The sequence below is a fragment of the Bufo gargarizans genome, chromosome 2 (genome assembly GCF_014858855.1).
Source record: "Bufo gargarizans isolate SCDJY-AF-19 chromosome 2, ASM1485885v1, whole genome shotgun sequence".
Lineage (NCBI taxonomy): Eukaryota > Metazoa > Chordata > Amphibia > Anura > Bufonidae > Bufo > Bufo gargarizans.
The window spans coordinates 666806376-666827629 of record NC_058081.1 but is presented as its reverse complement, the minus strand read 5'-3'; the positions used below and the strand labels follow the sequence as shown (position 1 = coordinate 666827629).

Here is a 21254-nt window from a genome sequence, read left to right as displayed (position 1 = left end):
CAAAATGGGGAAACACTGACTCTGCCCCTGGTTGTTGTGGTTCACCATAGACTATTAACACATTTTCCCAGGCGCGGGATAGGGTTGGGCAGTACCAAAAGTATCCCCGGAGACATTGAGGTCTGCCAATTCAGGACCCGGGGTCTCCAACCATCACACTTAGCGGGGTTGTCTCCCCCACTTCCACCGAAGTGGTGGTCACCCCTACCAGTGGCCCTCAGGTTCCCAGAGTTCTGGTCTCCCCCCTGAGCGAGGCCACTCTGCTAGGGTTACCCCTGTCTCATGGGTATCAGTCACTCTCATAGCAGGCCACAGTGCTGGGAAGCCTGGGAAGTCTCTCCATATTATAAGTTCGAAGTGTAAATTTGGGGCAACTGCCACTTCATGAGTCCATCTGCCAGCCCCTGTGGTTAGAGACACCAGGGTGGTGGGATAGTCTTTTGTCTCTATTGATGCACATGACCCCAACTTTACGGCCAGTATACTCCACTGACCGTACCAGGGGAGCCATTACTAGGTCCCTAAGTCCAGCAGAGCCTCTGCTGGAGTGTTTCCTAACTCCACCTAGCACAGGTGGTTTAGAGTTTTTGGGGTACCTGGTGCACACAGCTTCCTGGCATATAGCAACTGACGGTAGCCATAGTTAGTATCCATGGGTTCCACTTAATGGTTACAGCTCTTACATGGCCTGGCTCCTGAAACCGCCAGCAGACTATCGGAGCCAAGTCCATAGAGGGTACACCCCGGGTGGGTTTGGTTGGTACAAGTCGCCAGGTCTGGGATGGAGATTTACAGGGTTTGACTGCCCCCCTCCCAAAATAAACCCCTGTAACAGTCTTCGTAGCCTCGTAGCGCTCCACCATTTCTAAGGTGTTGCCAGGAGACACTTGGTCGATCCAGTGCTGGAGAGGGTATGGCAGAGCCCTCCAGAACAGATCAGCCAATAGTCTATCCAGAATAGCCGTAGTACATCAGGCTGGAGCCACTTTTGCAAGAGGTGGAGTAAGTCATAATACTGGGTCCTCGCAGGCTCAGCCGGCTTAAACCTCCACTGATGTACCCGCTGGGCCCGGACCAACACATTCACCACCAGTCTTGCCAAAATCTCACCCTTTACTTTTTGGTAGTTTGCCGCTTGATCATCTGGCAAGTCAAAATACACCCGCTGGGAATCGGATACCGGGAATGGAGCGACGACCTCAGCCCACTGGTCACAGGGTAGCTTTTCCCTGATGGCCACTTTCTCGTACATCGCCAGGTAGGTTTCAATGTCGTCTGCGGGGGTCATCTTAGGAATCTGCTTTTCGGGCATCGTGGCTGCTCGGGGTTGCTCCTGCTGTCTGCAAAGCCATGACGTTTTGTAGCAGCAACTGGTTAGTCTCCTGCTGCTTATTAGCCTTGCGTTGCTGCAGGTTTGTCTCTCACTGCTACAGATTAGCCTCCATGAGGGCCTTCACAACAGCCTCCATTTTGTCGTGGGGCACTCGTTGTAATACAGCTGGTTTAATGTATGGCATACAACTGTGCATGAAAAATGCAGAAACCAAAAATATCGGCATTCACGCCAGCCTCACTGCTCTTGCCCTCATCCTCCACCAATTGTGGGGTTTCGCTCTGGTAGATAGGGTAAGCGGGCGCAAATGCACAAAATAGCACATGTGTGTGTGTATATGTATATATATATATATATATATATATACATATACACACACACACACACACACACAAACACTGTATCTGTTATGCAGTATAATATATGCAGTGGACACAGGCATGTAGTATACCCAGCAGTGTACTGATATGTGATGTATGGTGTGTGTGTGTGTGTGTGTGTATATATATATATATATATATATATATATGTATATATATATATATTTATAGTACATACAGCAGTGTCCTGATATGTGAGGTACGAGCTGTAATTTATACCTCATACCTCACATATCAGTACACTGCTATGCAAGAACAGGTAGTAGGAGGGGCTATTAATGAGGGATGGGGGCTCAATTTAGATTCTTGCTATGGGGTCCAGTGACTACTATGTATACCCCTGTATGATACTCTGGTGTCGTGCCTAGTGCAGGGTCTGAAGGGGCGGTGCATGACACAGGGAATTATGGGACACCAAAACGAATTCTTGTGAAATGTCCTGTCCCCTCAGGGCCTGCACCTGTGTCTCTGCTATAAGAAATAGTTTTCCTCAGGCTCATGACTGACAGAGTTCTTCAATTAAAGTTCTGGCATAATCCACTCTGCCCCCATAGGGCAGAGGTGACTTATCTCCTAGACCAGTGCTCTCCAAACTTTCTTCTTCATTACTTAAAACTGCTTATCAGAAAGTACTTACTTTACCCAATAAAATCACAGGTAATTTTTCCTAATTAGGCCTCATGCACACGGCTGTTGTGCAGCCGTTCCATGCATTGCGGACCGCAATTTGCGCCCTCTGAGACCTGGCCAAATAAATAGGGACCTCCACATGTGGTGTTGCTTTATCCTGATCGCCTGGAACCACATGTGATATACCTTGGGGTTCCCTTTTGTATATCAATATAGCCAGTCTCTTTATGTAATCTATTATCTTTGGTGTATTAAACTTCTGGCCCCTCTTCTTTCTAAACGGACTCCCTGAGGAACCCAAGTTGGGGGAAACGCATCGGGGTAAAAGGGAAAAACCTTAATGATTAGGGCCTACTAGGGCAAACTAGGATAGGCACGAGGACGGAGAGGCTCCACCATCAAGAGTTGTCTCCGGGCTAAGGGAGAAACAGGGTCTCTATAGGGAAAATCATCCCATTGAAGAGTTCCCCCTTTGTCCCCTTTTCTCTACACAGTTTTTCTACCATTTCTTTTCTTTTTTTTTTTGCATCTTCATTATGTACTTACCTACTGATTAGGGTCGTGACAGCCATTACTGTGACCTGCTAGGTCATGCCCCCCCCCCCCCTTTTTTTTTAAAAACTGATTCTAATAAAATTTTGATTTTTAGGGTCTTTTTGGCACTTTTTTTAATGTAGTTTCTTTCTAAATATATGGGACCCATTGATATCATTTTGTATATCTGCATATGTCGATGAAGGGTTTTTCGATTTGCATCAACATCCCTTTAAAATTATCATTTACTGTATGGTAATTTTGTAAGGTATTGCTTTTACTATTTTTACACCTATCTTCCGTTCTGGTCTGTGCTTACGGTCCATACAGCTTTCTTATTTCCTGTGATGTCAAAGCAGCAACAGGGGCAGTAATAAGGGAGTGTATGTTAGTAGTCGGGTGGGAGACACTATAAACTAGCTGGGCAATGTTAGGGGCGGCGCTGGAGCTGTGGCAGAGAAAGGAAAAGTGCATCATAGGTTTGGTTGGATACAACAGGAAGTGCTACATAAAGAATGGAAACCAACCTGAGTGATTTCAGAGTATAGTTAATACGGGTCAGGAGAGTCCATATTGAAAAAGAAAAAAGTATGTGAAAGATGTACATGAGGCAAGCAACTGTATGAGCATATCTGTCAAAACCCATAGTGGTTCCAGAAAACTGCTTAAAGTCAATTTAAATGTCCTTTTTTAATAATTTTGTAATGCGGTGTAAAAAATAAATAAAAAGGGGGGGGGGGGGTAACATGCCCAAGTTTATGAATAACTGTACTAGACCAATGTAAATGTTATGGTGGAGAACAAATCTGAACGTTGGGATAGTATAATATAACACTTAGTATTCTGGGCTAAAAAAAAAACAAGAGGTCTTACACTGTACTTCAAAGTACATAGCTCGGGTGTCCTGGCCGATGGTGTTGCTGGCAACGCAGAAGTATTCTCCGGCATCAGTGTACTGGATGTCCTTCAGGGTAAGAGAAGACATCCTGATGTGCCCCTGAACCACGATACGTCCATCCAAGGTCTGCAGAAAGGAGAAAAACGGTATCAATACACAGAAGCATTACTGAATGTCAATATATATCCCAGATCTATGGTAAACCTTATTAATAACTGGTATTCCTCCAGTGTTGGATTACCACATCATTAATGGCAAAACTTTTTTATTGATATCATTATACTATGATGTCAATGACTATTTAGGTTCAGTGGAGCCACTTTTGGAAAAAAAGCTGGTGTCACTGCTCACAGACAGAAGCACTCCCTAGGCTCTAATGGTTATTGCCAAAGAATGTAAACCTCCTCTTTGCAGTTTGTGTCTGGGGTTATATTTCTTCTTTATTATTTTATCAATGAAATTTGTGGACATTGTCAACATCTGCATCAAGTTCTGAAGCTTCTCCACAAGTTTATGAACCTTTTTAGAAGCACCTTAAAGAGAGGCTTCTGAAAAATAATTTAAATGGGCAGCAAGGTGGCTCAGTTCTCACTGTCACCTTACAGCCCTGGGGCCCTGGGTTCTAATCCACCCAAGGATAACATCTGCATGCAGTTTGTATTTTCTGCATGGGTTTCCTCTACACTTCAGAAACATACCGATATGTTATTAGATCACTATAATATTGGCATTAATGAGTGTGTAAGATAGGGAAACTAAAGGAAGGAACTCATATGAGTCATAATAAGCCCTGTACGGCGCTTTAGAATATGTTGACACTATATATGCAACAGAAATAATGCGGGTGATCTTATTTCAATGAAAAAGTTATAAGGTTATAAGAAACAGGGGTTATATTATAGCTAATTACTGGAGAAATGTGTATTAGGGTGCAAATGATCAGTGGGCAGTAAATCAATCAAAAACTTCCAGAAATGGTTGTCAAAATTACTATTACATACTATTTCACCTTATTAGTTTTCCAAGTCATTCATACCACAGCAGGATCAACCCACCATCAGGCATAAAAGTTGTCAAAAAGTAGCAAATTTTTGCACATGCACCTTAGGGTTCTATGCCACACTCAGCACTTCAAAAGTGGGTATAGCCTGGGTGGAGCTTAACTGAAATGGGCTGGCCTACTAATGCCCACTTAATTTACCAGAATATGCCCCAGCCCCCACTAAGTGTATTCACCACATCTCCATCCCCACATCACTCTTCAACAGTCCCAATCCAAGCAACATACTGCCTGTCCAAACCAACACTGTGTGAGAGGGCATTTATACAAACTACAACTGTTGTGTAACCTGCAAATTACACTACAGAGCAGTAAGAACAAGGAAACAAATGTCGGCCCAGGTCTAAGTGGACTTACTAGAATTCCATGTCTATAATGACAGAAACCAATTATTTTATTATACATTCTGAGAAGTTTCAATGATCTTGCTTTTTATGTTGTTTGTACTGCCACAATTTAGCCTGTAGGAAAAAAAAGTTCAGTACCCACTTGCAGAAGAAATGGCAGGAGTTGCTCGAACTATAGTATTAGAAAAGTGAAACAGCCCTAAGGAAAGTTTACTTTCTAAACCTAAAGGCAGTCCTTAAATGATTACACAACCAGTTGGGACCCCTACTCCTGGTCTGGAAATATAGATCCATTTGATGGCCACACTAAGAAAAAATACACCTTACATGAAATTAATTGAGACCAATTCCACCTTAACCAGAGCCATAATGTTATGCCGACACCAAGCTACATTTAAAGTATATTACCACAGGCTATAATATTTGAAGGCTACACCGAGACGGAAGGCATAAAACAGTAATCTCTTCTAATTAAGATGTGGAAGATATTATGTGCTTCTGAGTGGTCAATCTGCTTTTCCTCTACCCAATTCTAATTACAACATCCGGATGCTATAAAGGTGCCGTCAACAGGCAAATGACTGTAAACAATTTAACAATTTAATCTAATTATACCTTAAACTAATGTAGTGAAACCATTCTGAAATGGAAAGCAATTGCAAATTACATTTTTATGGGCTCCTGAATTGGGGAGTAATTGACAGTCATATGTTCTGGTTCCTTTAAGCATCTTCTGAGCTTATCATAAAAGCAAAGCAGATCCTTGAAAAAATATGTTGCTGAAAGTATAAATGCAGTCTCAGATTTATAGGCTCAATACTAGGTAAACCTCTGCGGCAATAAATCCCTGGCAGGGATGCTAACTGGCTGGGTAAAGCTCAGGTGACTTTGTGATGCTTCCTTGCAATAGTCTAGTTGCTGAGTTTAGGACACATGCGCTTCAGGATTTTCCTCCATTGTGATGGACCCAATTATAAGTCAGTGGGGTTCATGGGTCACTATTTGGATATGTCACAAAGCACCATGGCGTGTTAGAAACAGAAGACATGATGCCAGCTTCCAACTGAAAGGTAGGAAGGGGCACTTTATACTTATTTGCCCCTTTGATTGTTACTAGCGGAGACCATTTAATGGATGCAATTGCGGACCCTGTCTTAGACTTACAATGTTGTTAGATTCTGATGTTGCCAATCTAATGCAAGGATGGACCTACTACAAAACAACTGCTATGAAGTCCAGCTGAGGAGCCTAACTGCATTGTTGAAGGAGCCTCGAAAGTGAGGAGCAGTTATTGATCAATGTGCTTCTAATGCTGGAAAAGTGTTTGACCCATTTCCAAGTTTTTATATGCACCCTAATTGTTGCACCATTGATTTCATATCTATAGAGGCTGCCAGATATACATTTTTGCTGTCTAACCCTTGTACCAAAGATATCTCAGTCACTAATTCCCACCTGCCACCATAAGCATCAGTGTGCACCTATGGCCAAATTTTCACATGCATGTTAGTGGAGGTCAGAGGTGGTGTAAACTGCTGGTCAGTGACCTTACAGTGGTTATGTAACACGACCATGGCCAACCTACTGAACATTTTATATGTACATGTTATTATTGTCAGTTATTTTGCATGTAAATACAGCGGTCCCCTCCACTGACAAGCAGGCGATTGTCAGTGGAGACCAAGCAGTGTAAAGGGGCTTTAAGGTTGCTTTCACACAGTGATTGTGAGCCAAAACTAGAAGCTGAGCCTATACAAAGATAAGGTATAATGGAAAGATTTGCACTCGTTCTGTGTTTTTGGTAGCTCACAATCACTGATGGAAATGATCAAACACTGACAGTGTGAAAGAAGTTCTAATCAGTCTTCAGATTACTCCATTTTCTACGTTACCCCTGGAGTAATATTGCAAGAATTTAAAAAAGTTAAAGGCTATGTATGCCCTTGTGGACATTTTTTTTTTATTATTGCATTTTACTCATTTGGGGCAAAAAAAATGCATTTTTTTAAATGGTCTTTATTAAAAATATTGAGACGTTCTCTCACAAAGGGTTAACAGTTTTTCTAGCTGTGTGCATCCTAATTTCACTTACCCTTATCTCTAAATTACTTATTTAAGCCACATTCTGATCAGTAAGATAAGGATTGAGCTTTGATGAGTGTTTATAAGGTCTGAGAGCAGAGATAAGGAGTCCGGTCAGCTCCCTGGCTGACGGAAAAGAGAGAAAATTCTGATGCTGCTAATATAGCATCTCAGCTCTGTACAAAAAAATATATATTTTTAGCTCATAATGAGTGCAATGCACTGATAAATAAAAAATTGCCCCAAAGGTGTATATAGCCTTTAAATCTGACTGAAATCAGCTTGGCATGCTAACCGTGCAGACTTTTCAAAACTGGAGTAAAAATGCAAATTGTAAGACGTATTTTAAGAATTATTGAAACCAGAATTCTTGGTAAACCCCCTCCTCCTTTGCGCAAATTTAATGTATTGAGATATTGGGTAATTTGGGTGAACAATATAAATGCACTTACCTACAACAGCTTCTCTCAGATTGTAAAAACTAGATGCACAGCAGTGATTTATTTTAAATTACAATCTGAATTATTATTCCTATGCCAAAATGTATTTGAATCTGTCTAGTAGAACATACATTTTGACAGTCTAAAACTTGAACACTGTCCCCTTTTCTCTTTCCCTTTTTTTAATCTAGAAACATGAATTATCCCAGCAAAGGGAAACAGAAAAAAGTTTGTTTTCTCTGGAAATATAAAAAAGGAAAAAAAGGGAAAAAATAAGAACAAAAAGCTGTGACTGAGCCCTGTGGCGGTTTCATTTTTCCAAAGAAGTGATTTTCATATGACTTTGCTTATGCTCCGAGTCCGATGTAAAAGATTTACAAGCCAAATTTCAAGAAGATTGGATAATATTTAGGGGTTGCACACATTGATCACTTTTATTACTACTCTCACTCTGTACCTAGGAGGTTGGTCTAAAAACGACTTCAGTTTCAGGATCCCAGGGGCTCTGCATCAAGCAAGGTGGATGGCAAAGGCAATATATGCACTTAAAATTGTCCTCTTTACTAAACAGTTGAATATTCCTCAACGAGAATTGAAAGGAATGAAACGGGTTGCACATATTGTCAGCCTCATATATGTTCGCTTTTTGCACAAAGCTATTGTAAGTCGAAGGACTCCAAAGAATGATTTGGATATCTACAGCTTCTGAGCACTTACCCAGATGCAGACATAAAAAAGTGCTCTCCCAGTTGCTAAGAGACACCTTTGGTATCTGTCAGACAAGCGTAGGATTGGCTTTTTTGGACGAACGTATTACTCAGGCTGTTAAGGAAAATATGACTAAAAGTTTAGAAACTAAACCTGCAAAGAAAAAGGAAATTAAACGATTAGAGGGTAAAAACCTAGTTTTTGAAGGAAAAGACCTGAGCCATTTAGTTACTAATAAAAGAAGTTCCTTGAATTGTTTGGGATCCACGACGTGACAGAATACTGCAGTGATTCTCTAAGAAGCCATGTGAACACTTTTAAGGTGGTCAATGATACTGCAGAAAGAGTAATTGCTCTGATAAAAAAAATCAGTCAGGGATGAACAACAAAAACAATTCTTGTTGAGGGTAGTCGACCATCACAGAAAAGTTATCACCAAGCTAACAAAAGAAGGGATTGCATTGTTCAAAGTTGATTTATATGACACATGTTTTGCCTATCATACTACCTATTAATCTTAGTGTCTAGTTATAATATTATTTTAAGTTTGTGATTTCTAGTTTTCCCAATAAAAGTAATTAACTTTGAAAAATCTTATTTTTTGCTTACTTTTACAAAACTGATCAAAGTGTGCAACCTCTAAATATTATTCAATCTTCTTGAAATTTGGCATATATATCTTTTACATCACTGAGACTCGGGGCGTAAGTCTGCAAAAATTTTACATTTTATTTTTTTCCATTACAAAATGAAACATCCTACTGTACCTGGTGGTGGAATTTCAAGTTACAGGCGGCAGTTCTGCTAGCCTGTGCTGAATCCTTGGTTGCAAATTTGTTTGGATTCTTCTGTTAACCAAATCTTTCTTTACTAATGGAAAATAATTTGCTAATTGGTGAGCAAAAAATTAATGTTTTCTATTAAAGTTCCCCCAGGGGGTTTGTATGTTCTTCCCATCTTTATGTGGGTCTCCTCCAAGTACAATGGGTTCTTCCTACACCCGTACTGATAGGTTCATGTGGAATTTTGTTTGTGTGTCCCAGTGGGGGCAGTGAGTGATGACAACCACTGTGTAGAGGTGCAGAATATGTTGGTTTGATAGGAATAAAATAAATATACATACGAGGCATTGTAAGTAGCATGATAGTAAATGGTGGATGATGGGAGTGTGATTATGTCACTCAGGTCGGCCACAGCTTACTCTTCCCTTCCCAAAAACATGCCTGGTTGACCGTGTATTACAATTTCAATTGTAAATAGTAGACAAGCTGATGCCAGCAGCAACTCTGACAGCAACTTAGTGTCAGCATGCTGACATTGAAAATGCTGCTCCCTCCTTTCTGCTGATATTTGCCATTGTAGGGCTCATTAAAGGGATTGTCTCACTTCAGCAAACTGCATTTATCATGTAGAGAAAGTTAATACAAGGCACTTTATAAGGTAATATACCTTATAAACCAGAGAAGGGTCTTTATTGTGTACCTACCATGAAGAATATTCATACCCGGATGCGACAAAACCAGTTGTATATAAGATGTAGAGAGTGTAACACTGGTGCTAAACACGGGATGTTAGAGGTGCAGGAGGCGCAGCAATTAGATACTAGTATGTAGTAATCTGTTATAGTCTATGATAAGGAGAAACAAGCTGGGTTGGTGCAAGCTTGGTAAACTACTAAAATATTTCACATCTGATATTAACAGAGCAATAGCTGAAAGGGACTTATAAAATATTACATAAATGTATCACCGACAATAGCAACATTTACAAGTATCAATAAAGATGAAGTTCAATCTATGCGTAGTATAGAACAGGAAGAGCTGAGCAGATAGATATATAGTTTATAGAATCAGTATAATGTGCAATTAATTCATTACAATTGTACGCTGAGGAGTCCAGTGGGCGGTCCTACTTACTGATTGACAGCTATCTATGTATGCTACAGTGAAGGCTGTCAATCACTAAAAACTACTGCCCACATGACTCCTAAGACCAGAGTGAGCAGAGATCACTAATGAAAAGTAATGAAATGCAACCCATTGATATTCATCTGTTCAGCTCAATTTTCTCTAAAACATGGTGCCTGCTGACTTAATTGCATTTTTAACAAGATAGGTTCCCTTTAAAAAAAAAAGAAAAAGAAAAAGGGAGTTCCTATCTGTAAGGCTAAATGCACACGACAGTGAAAATTGGCCGTGTGACGGCCGTTACTTAGACATTTTTAGCACCAGTGAAAGTCTATGGGGCTATTCACATGGCCAGCGAATAGCGTCCGTCCAAAAATAGGACATGTCTGCGATCTGCGTGGTGACATAACCACGTGAGAGCGCACAGTGACGTAATTGCGCACCTTTGGCAGGTCCCGTTCTGTGAAGAGAGAAAAGACTACTGCAGCGCGAGCAAGTGGATAAGGTGAGGGTTTGTTGTTTTTTTTGTTGTTTTTTTGGCTGCGGGACACTATGGGGGCATTATATAAACCACGGAGGACATTATAAACCTGGGGGCCCTAAAAAATAAAAAAAACACACAATTGGGAACATGTTGTAGGATGGGGCCCTACATGGAGGCATTATAAAGGCTGGGAACACTATAAAAAAAAATTATATACACTGTGGTGGGCATTTATTTAGCTTGGGGCCTACATGGGGTCATTATTAAAGCTGGGGGCAGCAAAAAAATAAAAATAAAATTCCTACAGTATGGGGGACATTATTTTAGCTGCGGGCCTACTGTCCTGTGAGTGTTCTCAGAAGGGTGGGTCAAATTCATAAAATTTTCATATCCGTTTTTAACAGACATGAAAAACTGATGAAAATGGACATTAAAAACGGACACACAGCCAGAAAATGGATGCACACACTGACAGTGTGTTTGTGTCGTGTGTATTAAGCCTAATAGACCTCCTGATCTTCAACAAAAAATTATTAAGCCAAAAAGTGACGTCAGTAATAAAGTTACATTAATCTTAATACGGCAGGAGAAACATCCAGCAATACAGGGAACGACTTCAATGAAGTAAGGCTACTGTCACACTTGAGGTTTCCCTTTCCCCTATTGAGATCCTTCAAAGGATCCTATTAACGGAGGGGAGCGGGGGAAACGCTTCAGTTTTGTCTCCGTTCATCGTCAATGGGGACAAAACTGAACTGAATGAAACGGAATGCACCAGAATGCAATCTGTTCCATTCGGTTGTGTCTGCATCACTGACAGAATAACGCTGTGTCAATGGGCACAGATCCATTTTCTCTGACAGAATAGAAAACTGATCTGTTCCCTATTGACTTTCAATTGTGTTCATGACGGATCCGTCTTGGCTATTTTAAAGATAATACAACTGGATCCGTTCATAACAGATGCAGACAGTTGTATTATCAGAACGGATCCAGCAAGAACGCTGGTGTGAAAGTAGAAAACATGACGGATCTTAAAAATTAAAAAAAATAAATATATATATATATAAAAATAAAAACTGGCAGTGCAAAGTAAATGTAAAATCATTAAATAATATACGATCAGCTAAAATGGCAGCTTTCTTATATAATGGTCCCTCTGGCAAGGAAACACAGTAGTGTACTGTAGCTACTGTATAGAGGGTAGAGAGTCGTTCAGAACCCTGACATAACCATCATAAGTTGCCCATCGTTGGTCTGGGGTCTGTTCCAAATTTTGCACTAGTGGCTTCAAGTACGGTCTCTGATGGGACAGTGCCAACAATAACCCGTAAGGCTGTTCGGACAGCCTTAGCTAAAAAAACAAGCAGAATTAAACCTGCTTATTCATGTGCAGTGATGTACATAAAAAAGATGAGGGTTCAAGTAAAAAAATAAAAATACAATGAGCCCACTATTAGATTGGGTTTTGCCATTGAGGACAGAAGGGTATCTGAATACATGACTTCCAATGAAGAAGTACAGTCCTGATCAAAGGTTTTAGACCACTTGAAAAATGGCAAAAAATCATATTTAGCATGGCTGGATCTTAACAAGGTTCCAAGTAGAGCTTCAACATGCAACAAGAAGAAATGGGAGTGAGAAAAAACATGTTTTGAGCATTCAATTTAATGAAAACAACGAATAAACTGAAACAGGCTTTTTTTCAGCTGATCAAAAGTTTAGGACCACACCTCCAAAAAAAAACTAAACCCCCCAAAAACTGAAATCCAACTTCCAAACATGAACTCAGTAATGAGTAGCTCTGCCGTTATGGTTTATCACTTCAAAAATTTGTTTCGGCATGCTTGATGCAAGCGTTTCCATGAGGTGAGTGGGAACATTTCTCCAAGTGGTGAAGACGGCCGCACGAAGGCCATCTACTGTTTGGAACTGTTGTCCATTTTTGTAAACTTCCCTTGCCATCCATCCCCAAAGGTTCTCAATTGGATTTAGATCAGGGGAACACGCAGGATGGGCCAAAAGAGTGATGTTATTCTCCTGGAAGAAGTCCCTTGTCCTGCGGGCATTATGTACTGTAGTGTTGTCATGTTGAAAAACCCAGTCGTTACAACGCAGACAAGGGCCCTCAGTCATGAGGAATGCTCTCTGCAACATCTGGACATAGCCAGCGGCCGTTTGACGCCCCTGCACTTCCTGAAGCTCCACTGTTCCACTGAAGGAAAAAGCACCCCAGACTATTATGGCGCCCCCTCCACTGTGGCGCGTAGAAAACATCTCAGGTGGGATCTGCTTGTCATGCCAGTAACGTTGGAAACCATCAGGACCATCAAGGTTACATTTTTTTCTCATCAGAGAATAAGACTTTCTTCCACCTTTGAATGTCCCATGTTTGGTGCTCTCTTGCAAACTCCAAACATGCAGTTCTGTGGCGTTCAAGGAGACGAGGTCTTTGAAGACGTTTTTTGTATTTGAAGCCCTTCAGTCTCAGATGCTGTCTGATGGTTATGGGGCTGCAGTCAGCACCAGTAAGGCTCTAATTTGGGTCGAGGATCGTCCAGTGTCTTGACGGACAGCCAATTGGATCCTCCGGCTCAGTGCTGATGAAATTTTTTTGGGTCTTCCACTTGACTTTTTTGTTCCATAACCCTCAGGATCATTTAAGAAATTCCAAATGACTGTCTTACTGCGTCCATCCTCAGGAGCGATGGCGCGCTGTGAGAGACCCTGCTTATGCAGTTTAACAACCTGACCACGTAAAAAAAGGGAGAGTTTTTTTGCCTTTGCCATCACAACGTGTGACTACCTGACAGAAAATGACAAAAATACACATCTTTGCACAGATTTGGCCTTTTGGTCCTAAAATTTGGCATGTGGTCCTAAAATTTGGATCAGCTGAAAAACAGCCTGTTTCAGTTTAATCGTTATTTTCAATTAATTGAATGCTCAAAAAATGTTTTGTCTCACTCTCATTTCTTCTTGTTGCATGTTGAAGCTCTACTTGGAACCTTGTTAATATCCAACAATGTAAAATATGATTTTTTTTCCCATTTTTCAAGTGGTCTTAAACTTTTGATCAGGACTGTATGGTACAATTCTGATCTATAGGGTTTCACATGAAATACTTCCATGCTTACATAGTGGCACAAGCAGGTATGGAAAACACAGGATAACATTACTGTAGTAATCCATTCATGAGCACTAGGGAATTGTAATCTTTGCTACAGTGGCTCCGGACATAGAGTTAAAATATAGATAAGTCCTAGTGGGTTGTGTTTAATGGCCCCAATCATTCGTGCGTATGTCAGACTATAATATAGGTACCCTGCATCCTTGTTTGAGTTGGAAAACAAAAACACTCAGGGAATAATGGACGTTTCAATAATTCAAAAAGTCTCGTAAATGTCCTGGGGAGTGCTATGAAATATGTAGCTGAACAAACCTATTTAAAAAATCATAAACCCTACAACATGGAGGGAGAATTTTATGTGTGTACACTGGGATAACCGGGCCACGGTTTTATGAAGTCAGTCTATTTTTAAAAGGCTCGATATTTATTAAAAGGCTGTTATCATCTAGTGGGTGTGAATATGAACGGCAAGTTTCTTAGCGCTCATAACGCTGTGAAGTCTTCTGTTAACCCTTTACCCTGTATCTGCCATACATGGTGATACACTATTGCTGTGATGGCTCCAGCTGTGGTAAAACTATGACTCCCAAGATGTATTCTTGTTTGGCTAGTCTCAAAACTCCATAGAAATTAAAGGAGCATGCTTCATGGTTTCACTACAGCTGGAGTGCTGGAGGTTTGCCATCACTGCACTATTGCTTTCATCATTTGCCCCTAGAAATATGAGCTAATATGACCTGTTGGCTCTCCTGATACCTTATATTAAATCCTTGCATTCTACATGATGTAAGTCTAGAACATCTTTTCCTAGAAATCTGCATTGAGACGTTTCTCTGTTATTCCTTCTTCAAATGTATGAGTAAATTGACAACTGCAAGTTACCATTTTCTATAGGAATGTCCCTGCCCATTGTCGGCACTGACTGCACACGGACTATGTACGTGTAGTGATTTTGTCATGTGGCAGGGAATTATGCAGCAACAACTGCACACCGTTTACCTCAAACTGCCTGTTTTTCAAAGCATTTTTAGGTCAGTTTTTGCCCAGTCTACTCCCTGGCCAGTGACATCACGTTCATCGGTCACATGACCTGTTTGCAGCTCAGTCAGATGCAAGAGAATGGGTCTGGGCTGCAATACCAAGCACAACCACTATACAATGTACAGCGCTGTGCATGATAGGCTGTCAGGGGCCCGCGGTGCTCACCAGATTGCTGCAGACTCTTCAAACAGCGGGGGCAGGTAAGTATGTTTCCCTCCACAGGTCTGGCCAAAAGGTGGGATCTGCCAAAAGACCCCCAGAAGATTAACAACCCTTTTAAAAAGCACCTGCCCCCTTTCTGAATGTTCTGCATACATTACAAAGATTGAAGATGCTTAGAAAGTTACATTATCTTTATGGGTCAAAAATAAAACTTAGAATTTCGGCATAAAAAGCTTGGATCCCTCAGACTAAAGACACAGCTACTCCCTGCATCCAAAGCTATGGAGCGATATTTATTCTATCACCTTATTTCCTTGTACAATGACTGGGACTGCACTGGGAGTTTCCCAAAGATGGTTGCCGATTTCAAGAGACCCATAAATATTAGTAATGAAGCCACAAGCTGAGATGGTGTGCAAGTTCATCAGAAATTAATTGTGTATTGTAAACCAAGCACAAAATAAGTTACATAAAAATATAAGAAATATTGACTTTGTAACGGAAAACTGCATCCCTCGCATTTGTGGACAGACTGTAGATTAATAGGAGTAAATGACAAGAGGACTGAAGTCATATACCGAATACTGTATGAACGGCATAAAAACATTTCCATTAGTTCATCACCTTTGTTAATTTCACACTAATTTGTGCAATGGTTAGAAGGCTGGAGGACTGAGATAAGCATTGACTATGATAAAAAGGCACATCATTATGGCACATTTTATGGTACAACCACTTTATTGCACTATGGACTGCATGATAATGTTCATTACGCAGCTGGTTTGCTCAAGATTTGCATCCATTCATTTGATAAAATGGCAACTTCTAGATGCTGGATTAAAGAAAAGGTATAAAGACTATCTGGACCTGTTTAAAGTAAAATGCTGCAGTAACATGCAAAAGTCAGCATATTTATACCTCAATTATTAAGCAAAGACTGCAGGGAGTAATATGATGCAAAGAAAAAGGTGGCCACACACTTGAGACTTAGGCCTCTTTCACACGGGCAAAATTTCTGCGCAGGTGCAATGTGTGAGCTGAACTGAACCGGTCCCATTCATTTATATGGGGCTGTGCACATGAGCTGTAATTTTCACACATCACTTGTGCGTTGCGTGAAAATCGCAGCATGCGTTATATTGGAAAATGATCTGTGGTGACGTCACTGCGCTCATCACATGGTCCGTGGTGATGGATCATGTGATGGACCATGTGATGAGCACAGTGACGTCACCACAGGTCCTTTTCCTCCTGGTCATAAAATAAGAAGACAGAAGAGAAGTCGGGCTGCACAAACAAGTGGATGAGCTGAGTTAAATTATTTTTTTTAACCCCTCCATCCCTATTTTACTAACTATTCTATATTAAGAATGCTATTATTCTCCCTTATAACCATGTTATAAGGGAAAAAAATAAATTCTACAGAACACCTAACCCAAACCTGAACTTCTGTGAAGAAGTCCGGGTTCGGGCCTGGGTACCAAACATGCCGATTTTTCTCATGCACATGCAGAACGCATTAAAACGCTTTGCACTCGCAGGGAAAAATCACGCACTTTCCGCAACGCACCCGCATCTTTTCCCACACGTCACCCGCAACGCCCGTGTAAACCCAGCCTAAGGCCCCTTGCAGACGAGTGTGTGCGGATTAGGTCCGGATGCGTTGCTAATGTGTTCAGTGAAAAATGTGAGATTTTGCAAACCAAGTCATTCAGTTTTGTCTGCGATCGCGTTCAGTTTTTATCAGGTGGGTGCAATATGATTTAATGTGTTTTGCACATGCGTGATAAAATGGGGCCAGCGTTGAGTGAAAATCGCAGAATATAGGACATGCTGCAATTTTGACGCAAAGCACAAGTGATGCGTGAAGACCAATGCACATATACACAGCCCCATTGAAATGAATAGGGTCCAGATTCCGTGCGGACGCAATGTGTTTGCATCACGCATTGCACCCACGCGGAATACTCACTCGTGTGAAAGGGGCCTAAAGCTCATTCAGCCTACAGCTATCTTTGCCAACTCTACCATAAACATACAGGCTCCACTCGGCTGAGCGTGCATGTTTTAACATGCCTTCTTTCACCCTGACACAAGAAATTGTAGGACAATTTTAGCTCAATTGTATGTTCAGGTTGAGTAAGTTCTAAGATGCAGCTCTGTACTAAACTTACAGCAAGCAGTCAAAGATTATTCTGAACACATATACTGTATATGGGCCAAGGTGAAATTCATGGTGCATTCCCACCTAAGAAGTTTGCAATGTTTCAACAGGATATGCCATACATGTCTTATAGGTGTTGCCCCACATCTGGGAGCTGCACTTGTCTCCAGCACAGGGTTCCTCTGACCTCTGTTTCGCCTGATGAGGCGACTGCTATGTCCAGGGAGAGGTGACCATGCATGTCCATGCCTCTATCCACTCGCTTCTATGGAAGTCATGGAAACAGTCAAGCTCCGCTGTATAAATCCCACAGATGAATGGACAGCGCCTCGCACATCCATGGCCACATCTCCATTCAACATCTGCCTAAATGGGAATACCTCTTTCAACATTAAATTTTGATTCATCTCCAGAGATTAGTCTAAAACCACTTCTTTAATATACAGAATCACAAGCTATCTAGGACCTAAAGAAGTGCCTGAGATCATCAACAGTAGAAGAGAATTTTGCAATGGAAAAAAACATTCCATGTCCTGCAATGACTGGCCAAGTTTAACATGTTTAACAAAACATTGTCTTAAATGCAAAAAAATGTCTGCCAAATATTCTCAGTCTAAATTATACCAATAAGCACTATCAACCTACAATCCGAGGCTGACCAATGTGTTCTATAAGCAAGACTAAAAGATGATAAATCAATAAAAAAATACAGAAAAATATAAATACTAAAATATTCAGCCTATCAATTCACTAGAAACTTGTGTAACCCTAGAAACACCTTGGCCCCTGTGAACTTAGAATCTAGAGAAATGATAGGCTACGATATTCTACATAAGAATAGGTCACCTTCAAAATGATTGATGGGTACAGTTGACGAGTTTAGTTTTTTATCACATTTTCAGGAAATAGTGAATTTTTTCTCCTTTAACTTGTGAAACCAACCAAGCTTGTTTGAGTGTTAATGTACATAATAGTATCTACGGGTCATCTACAACTATCCTTTAACCACTAACAACATGGGTTACGTTAAGCAATGTCATTCTGGAGCACAGCTAAGGGTTAAGTATCTCGTTCTCTGAGTACAGCAGTTGACAGCTAATTGGTTTTATACCTCTTGTTTCTGGGGCCGAGTCCACGAAGCCTGGAGAGAACAGATATAAAAACACAACAAACACAGAAAGCAATAAAACATTTTTTGTGGTTATTGTATGTGCTGAGTTATGCTATAGTCAGCTGTCCGTGCACTGCATGCAGTTATGTGAATAGCTTGGGTGAGTCCTCTGCAACCTGGGGCCCTCCAGCAGGAATCAGACCACAATTCCAGCATGTAACACCAACTGGGGCATGCTGGGGTATGTTGTTAGGCAGCTGCTGGATGGCCCCAGGATGCTGACAACTGGATGAAGGTTATGACACATTTTCTCAACACAACAATTAGTAACTTTCACATGAATGAAGAACATCATTTTATCATCTTTATAGGTAAAGCAGCAGTACTTTGAAGTATTAATGTGGCAACTGTAAAATATCCGATCAAAATATCCAAAAAACGCTCTCCATCCCTGGCAACAATTTTGTTAGGCGTTCTTTAATGGGTCACCATATGGTAGAAAAAAGTACAATGAGCCTACTACCCATGGTGCTTACATGAAAAATAGGATGTTGCTTCTCCAAGAACACATCATTACCGCAAAGGAATGTCCAGAAGGTTCCAGGAAAAAGTAGAGATATTTCAGACTCCTTGAAGAGCTGGCAAATTGCCTCACTCAGTCTTAACTGTATGTGGCACAGCTCCAGAGTCCAAACAAACAGTGAGGGGATAGCGCCAAGTCACGTAAAGGGGAATGGCCTACTTTAAAAGGGGTGCAGCTCATAAAAACGGGGGATTTATAGGCTGGAAAAAAATTCACCCTACTCTACCTTAAGGTTCTTACTTACCAACACTGCAGTTTGTAAATTAGGAACAAATAGATCCCACCCTTACAAATGCCCCCAAATGGAGTGTTTGCCCATCTATAGATGGGGCTTATGCTAGTCAAGATCATTTTGGCCCAGGTCAGCCTAAAATTGCTAGGACAGGCTCTGCAAAGTCGCTCTTAGAAGACGTTGGCAAGTAAGTGCACGGCCAGCCTTCCTTTTCAGCTATCTTGTACAGTACGTTGAAGTGCTTCGGTTTTATGACACGTATACATGAGGCTTCAAGTACTATTCCAACTAAAATAAACACAGAGGGCTGAACCATGAAAACTGGCATCTTCATTTTCTATTGCCAAATGATGGAAGTCCTTAGACAAACAAGGTCGGCTAGAAAATGTTGGGCTTTTGTCAGTACTGCTGCTTTATCTGATGCTTCACTTAATCCATTAATTTAATGGGTTAAGATTGCAGAGATTTAAATCCCACATCCTGACATGATGAGTTATCGAGACACATTTTACACTTGAACATGCACACCCAAGCAGTTATTGGTCCCATGCACACAGTGGGGTTCAATGTACACAATGATGTCATATCTTTCCACATTACATGCAGGAAATGCAATGAATTGTTATTATTGCCATTAAAAAAATAAAAATAAATCAACTATGTTCAATCTACAAGTAATTTACTAGGCAGAAACTCTCATAAGATATAATAAGGGGAAGGCCTCTGAAAACAAAGAGCACCTATAACAGGCCAATAGGAAAAAAGAAAATGTGGAGAAAAAGCTCATATGATCAAGAAGCATAAAACAGGACTAAAACACACAAGCTGTCCTCATGATGTCTAGCTAGTTGTAGTCTATGGACGCTTGCTTATTATCTTTAGCTTCAACTCGGATAGTGTCTGCCTTTATTAAGAAATGTGGAAGCTTGCTTATCAAGTGCTACAGAATGTACAGCGATTATTTTTTGCCCAAGCAGCAATTTGTATCTATAGGAAATCTAAGTTGGCTATACATATTGGACAGCTGACTCCATCATAATTTTTTTTAATTTTAAGTGGGGGGAGAGATGAGGCCAGATACTTCTGGCAGCGGTCTGTGTCCCACAAAAGTAAAGGGTCAGATACAGTCAGGTCCATAAATATTGGGACATCGACACAATTCTAACATTTTTGGCTCTATACACCACCACAATGGATTTGAAATGAAACAAACAAGATGTGCTTTAACTGCAGACTGTCAGCTTTAATTTGAGGGTATTTACATCCAAATCAGGTGAACGGTGTAGGATTTACAACAGTTTGCATATGTGCCTCCGACTTTTTAAGTGACCAAAAGTAATGGGACATTTGGCTTCTCGGCTGTTCCATGGCCAGGTGTGTGTTATTCCCTCATTATCCTAATTACAATCAGCAGATAAAAGGTCCAGACTTCATTTCTAGTGTGCTATTTGCATTTGGAATCTGTTGCTGTCAACTTTCAAGATGAGATCCAAAGAGCTGTCACTATCAGTGAAGCAAGCCATCATTAGGCTGAAAAAACGAAACAAACCCATCATAGAGATAGCAAAAACATTAGGCGTGGCCAAAACAACTGTTTGGAACATTCTTAAAAAGAAGAAACGCACCGGTGAGCTCAGCAACACCAAAAGACCCGGAAGACCACGGAAAACAAGTGTGGTGGATGAGCAAAGAATTATTTCCCTGGTGAAGAAAACACCTTTCACAACAGTTGGCCAGATCAAGAACACTCTCCAGGAGGTAGGTGTATGTGTGGCAAAGTCAACAATCAAGAGAATACTTTACCAGAGTGAATAGAGAGGGTTCACCACAACATGTAAACCATTGGTGAGCCTCAAAAACAGGAAGGCCAGATTCAAATTTGCCAAACGACAGCTAAAAAAGCCTTCACAGTTGTGGAACAACATCCTATGGACAGATGAGACCAAGATCAACTTGTACCAGAGTGATGGGAAGAGAAGAGTAAGGAGAAGGAAAGGAACTGCTCATGATCCTAAGCATACCACCTTA

At 40.9% G+C, this 21254-nt stretch overlaps 1 protein-coding gene across 4 annotated transcripts in view; it reads right to left on the bottom strand.

The window, feature by feature from the left end:
- Nucleotides 1-21254, bottom strand: part of NCAM1 (neural cell adhesion molecule 1) — a 415621-nt gene that overhangs the window by 104386 nt on the left and 289981 nt on the right. For all 4 annotated transcript variants that reach the window (XM_044282273.1, XM_044282274.1, XM_044282275.1 and 1 more), the window contains exon 9: nt 3751-3901. In XM_044282273.1, coding sequence (XP_044138208.1) covers nt 3751-3901 — 151 coding nt within the window. The remainder of the gene's footprint in view (nt 1-3750; nt 3902-21254) is intronic.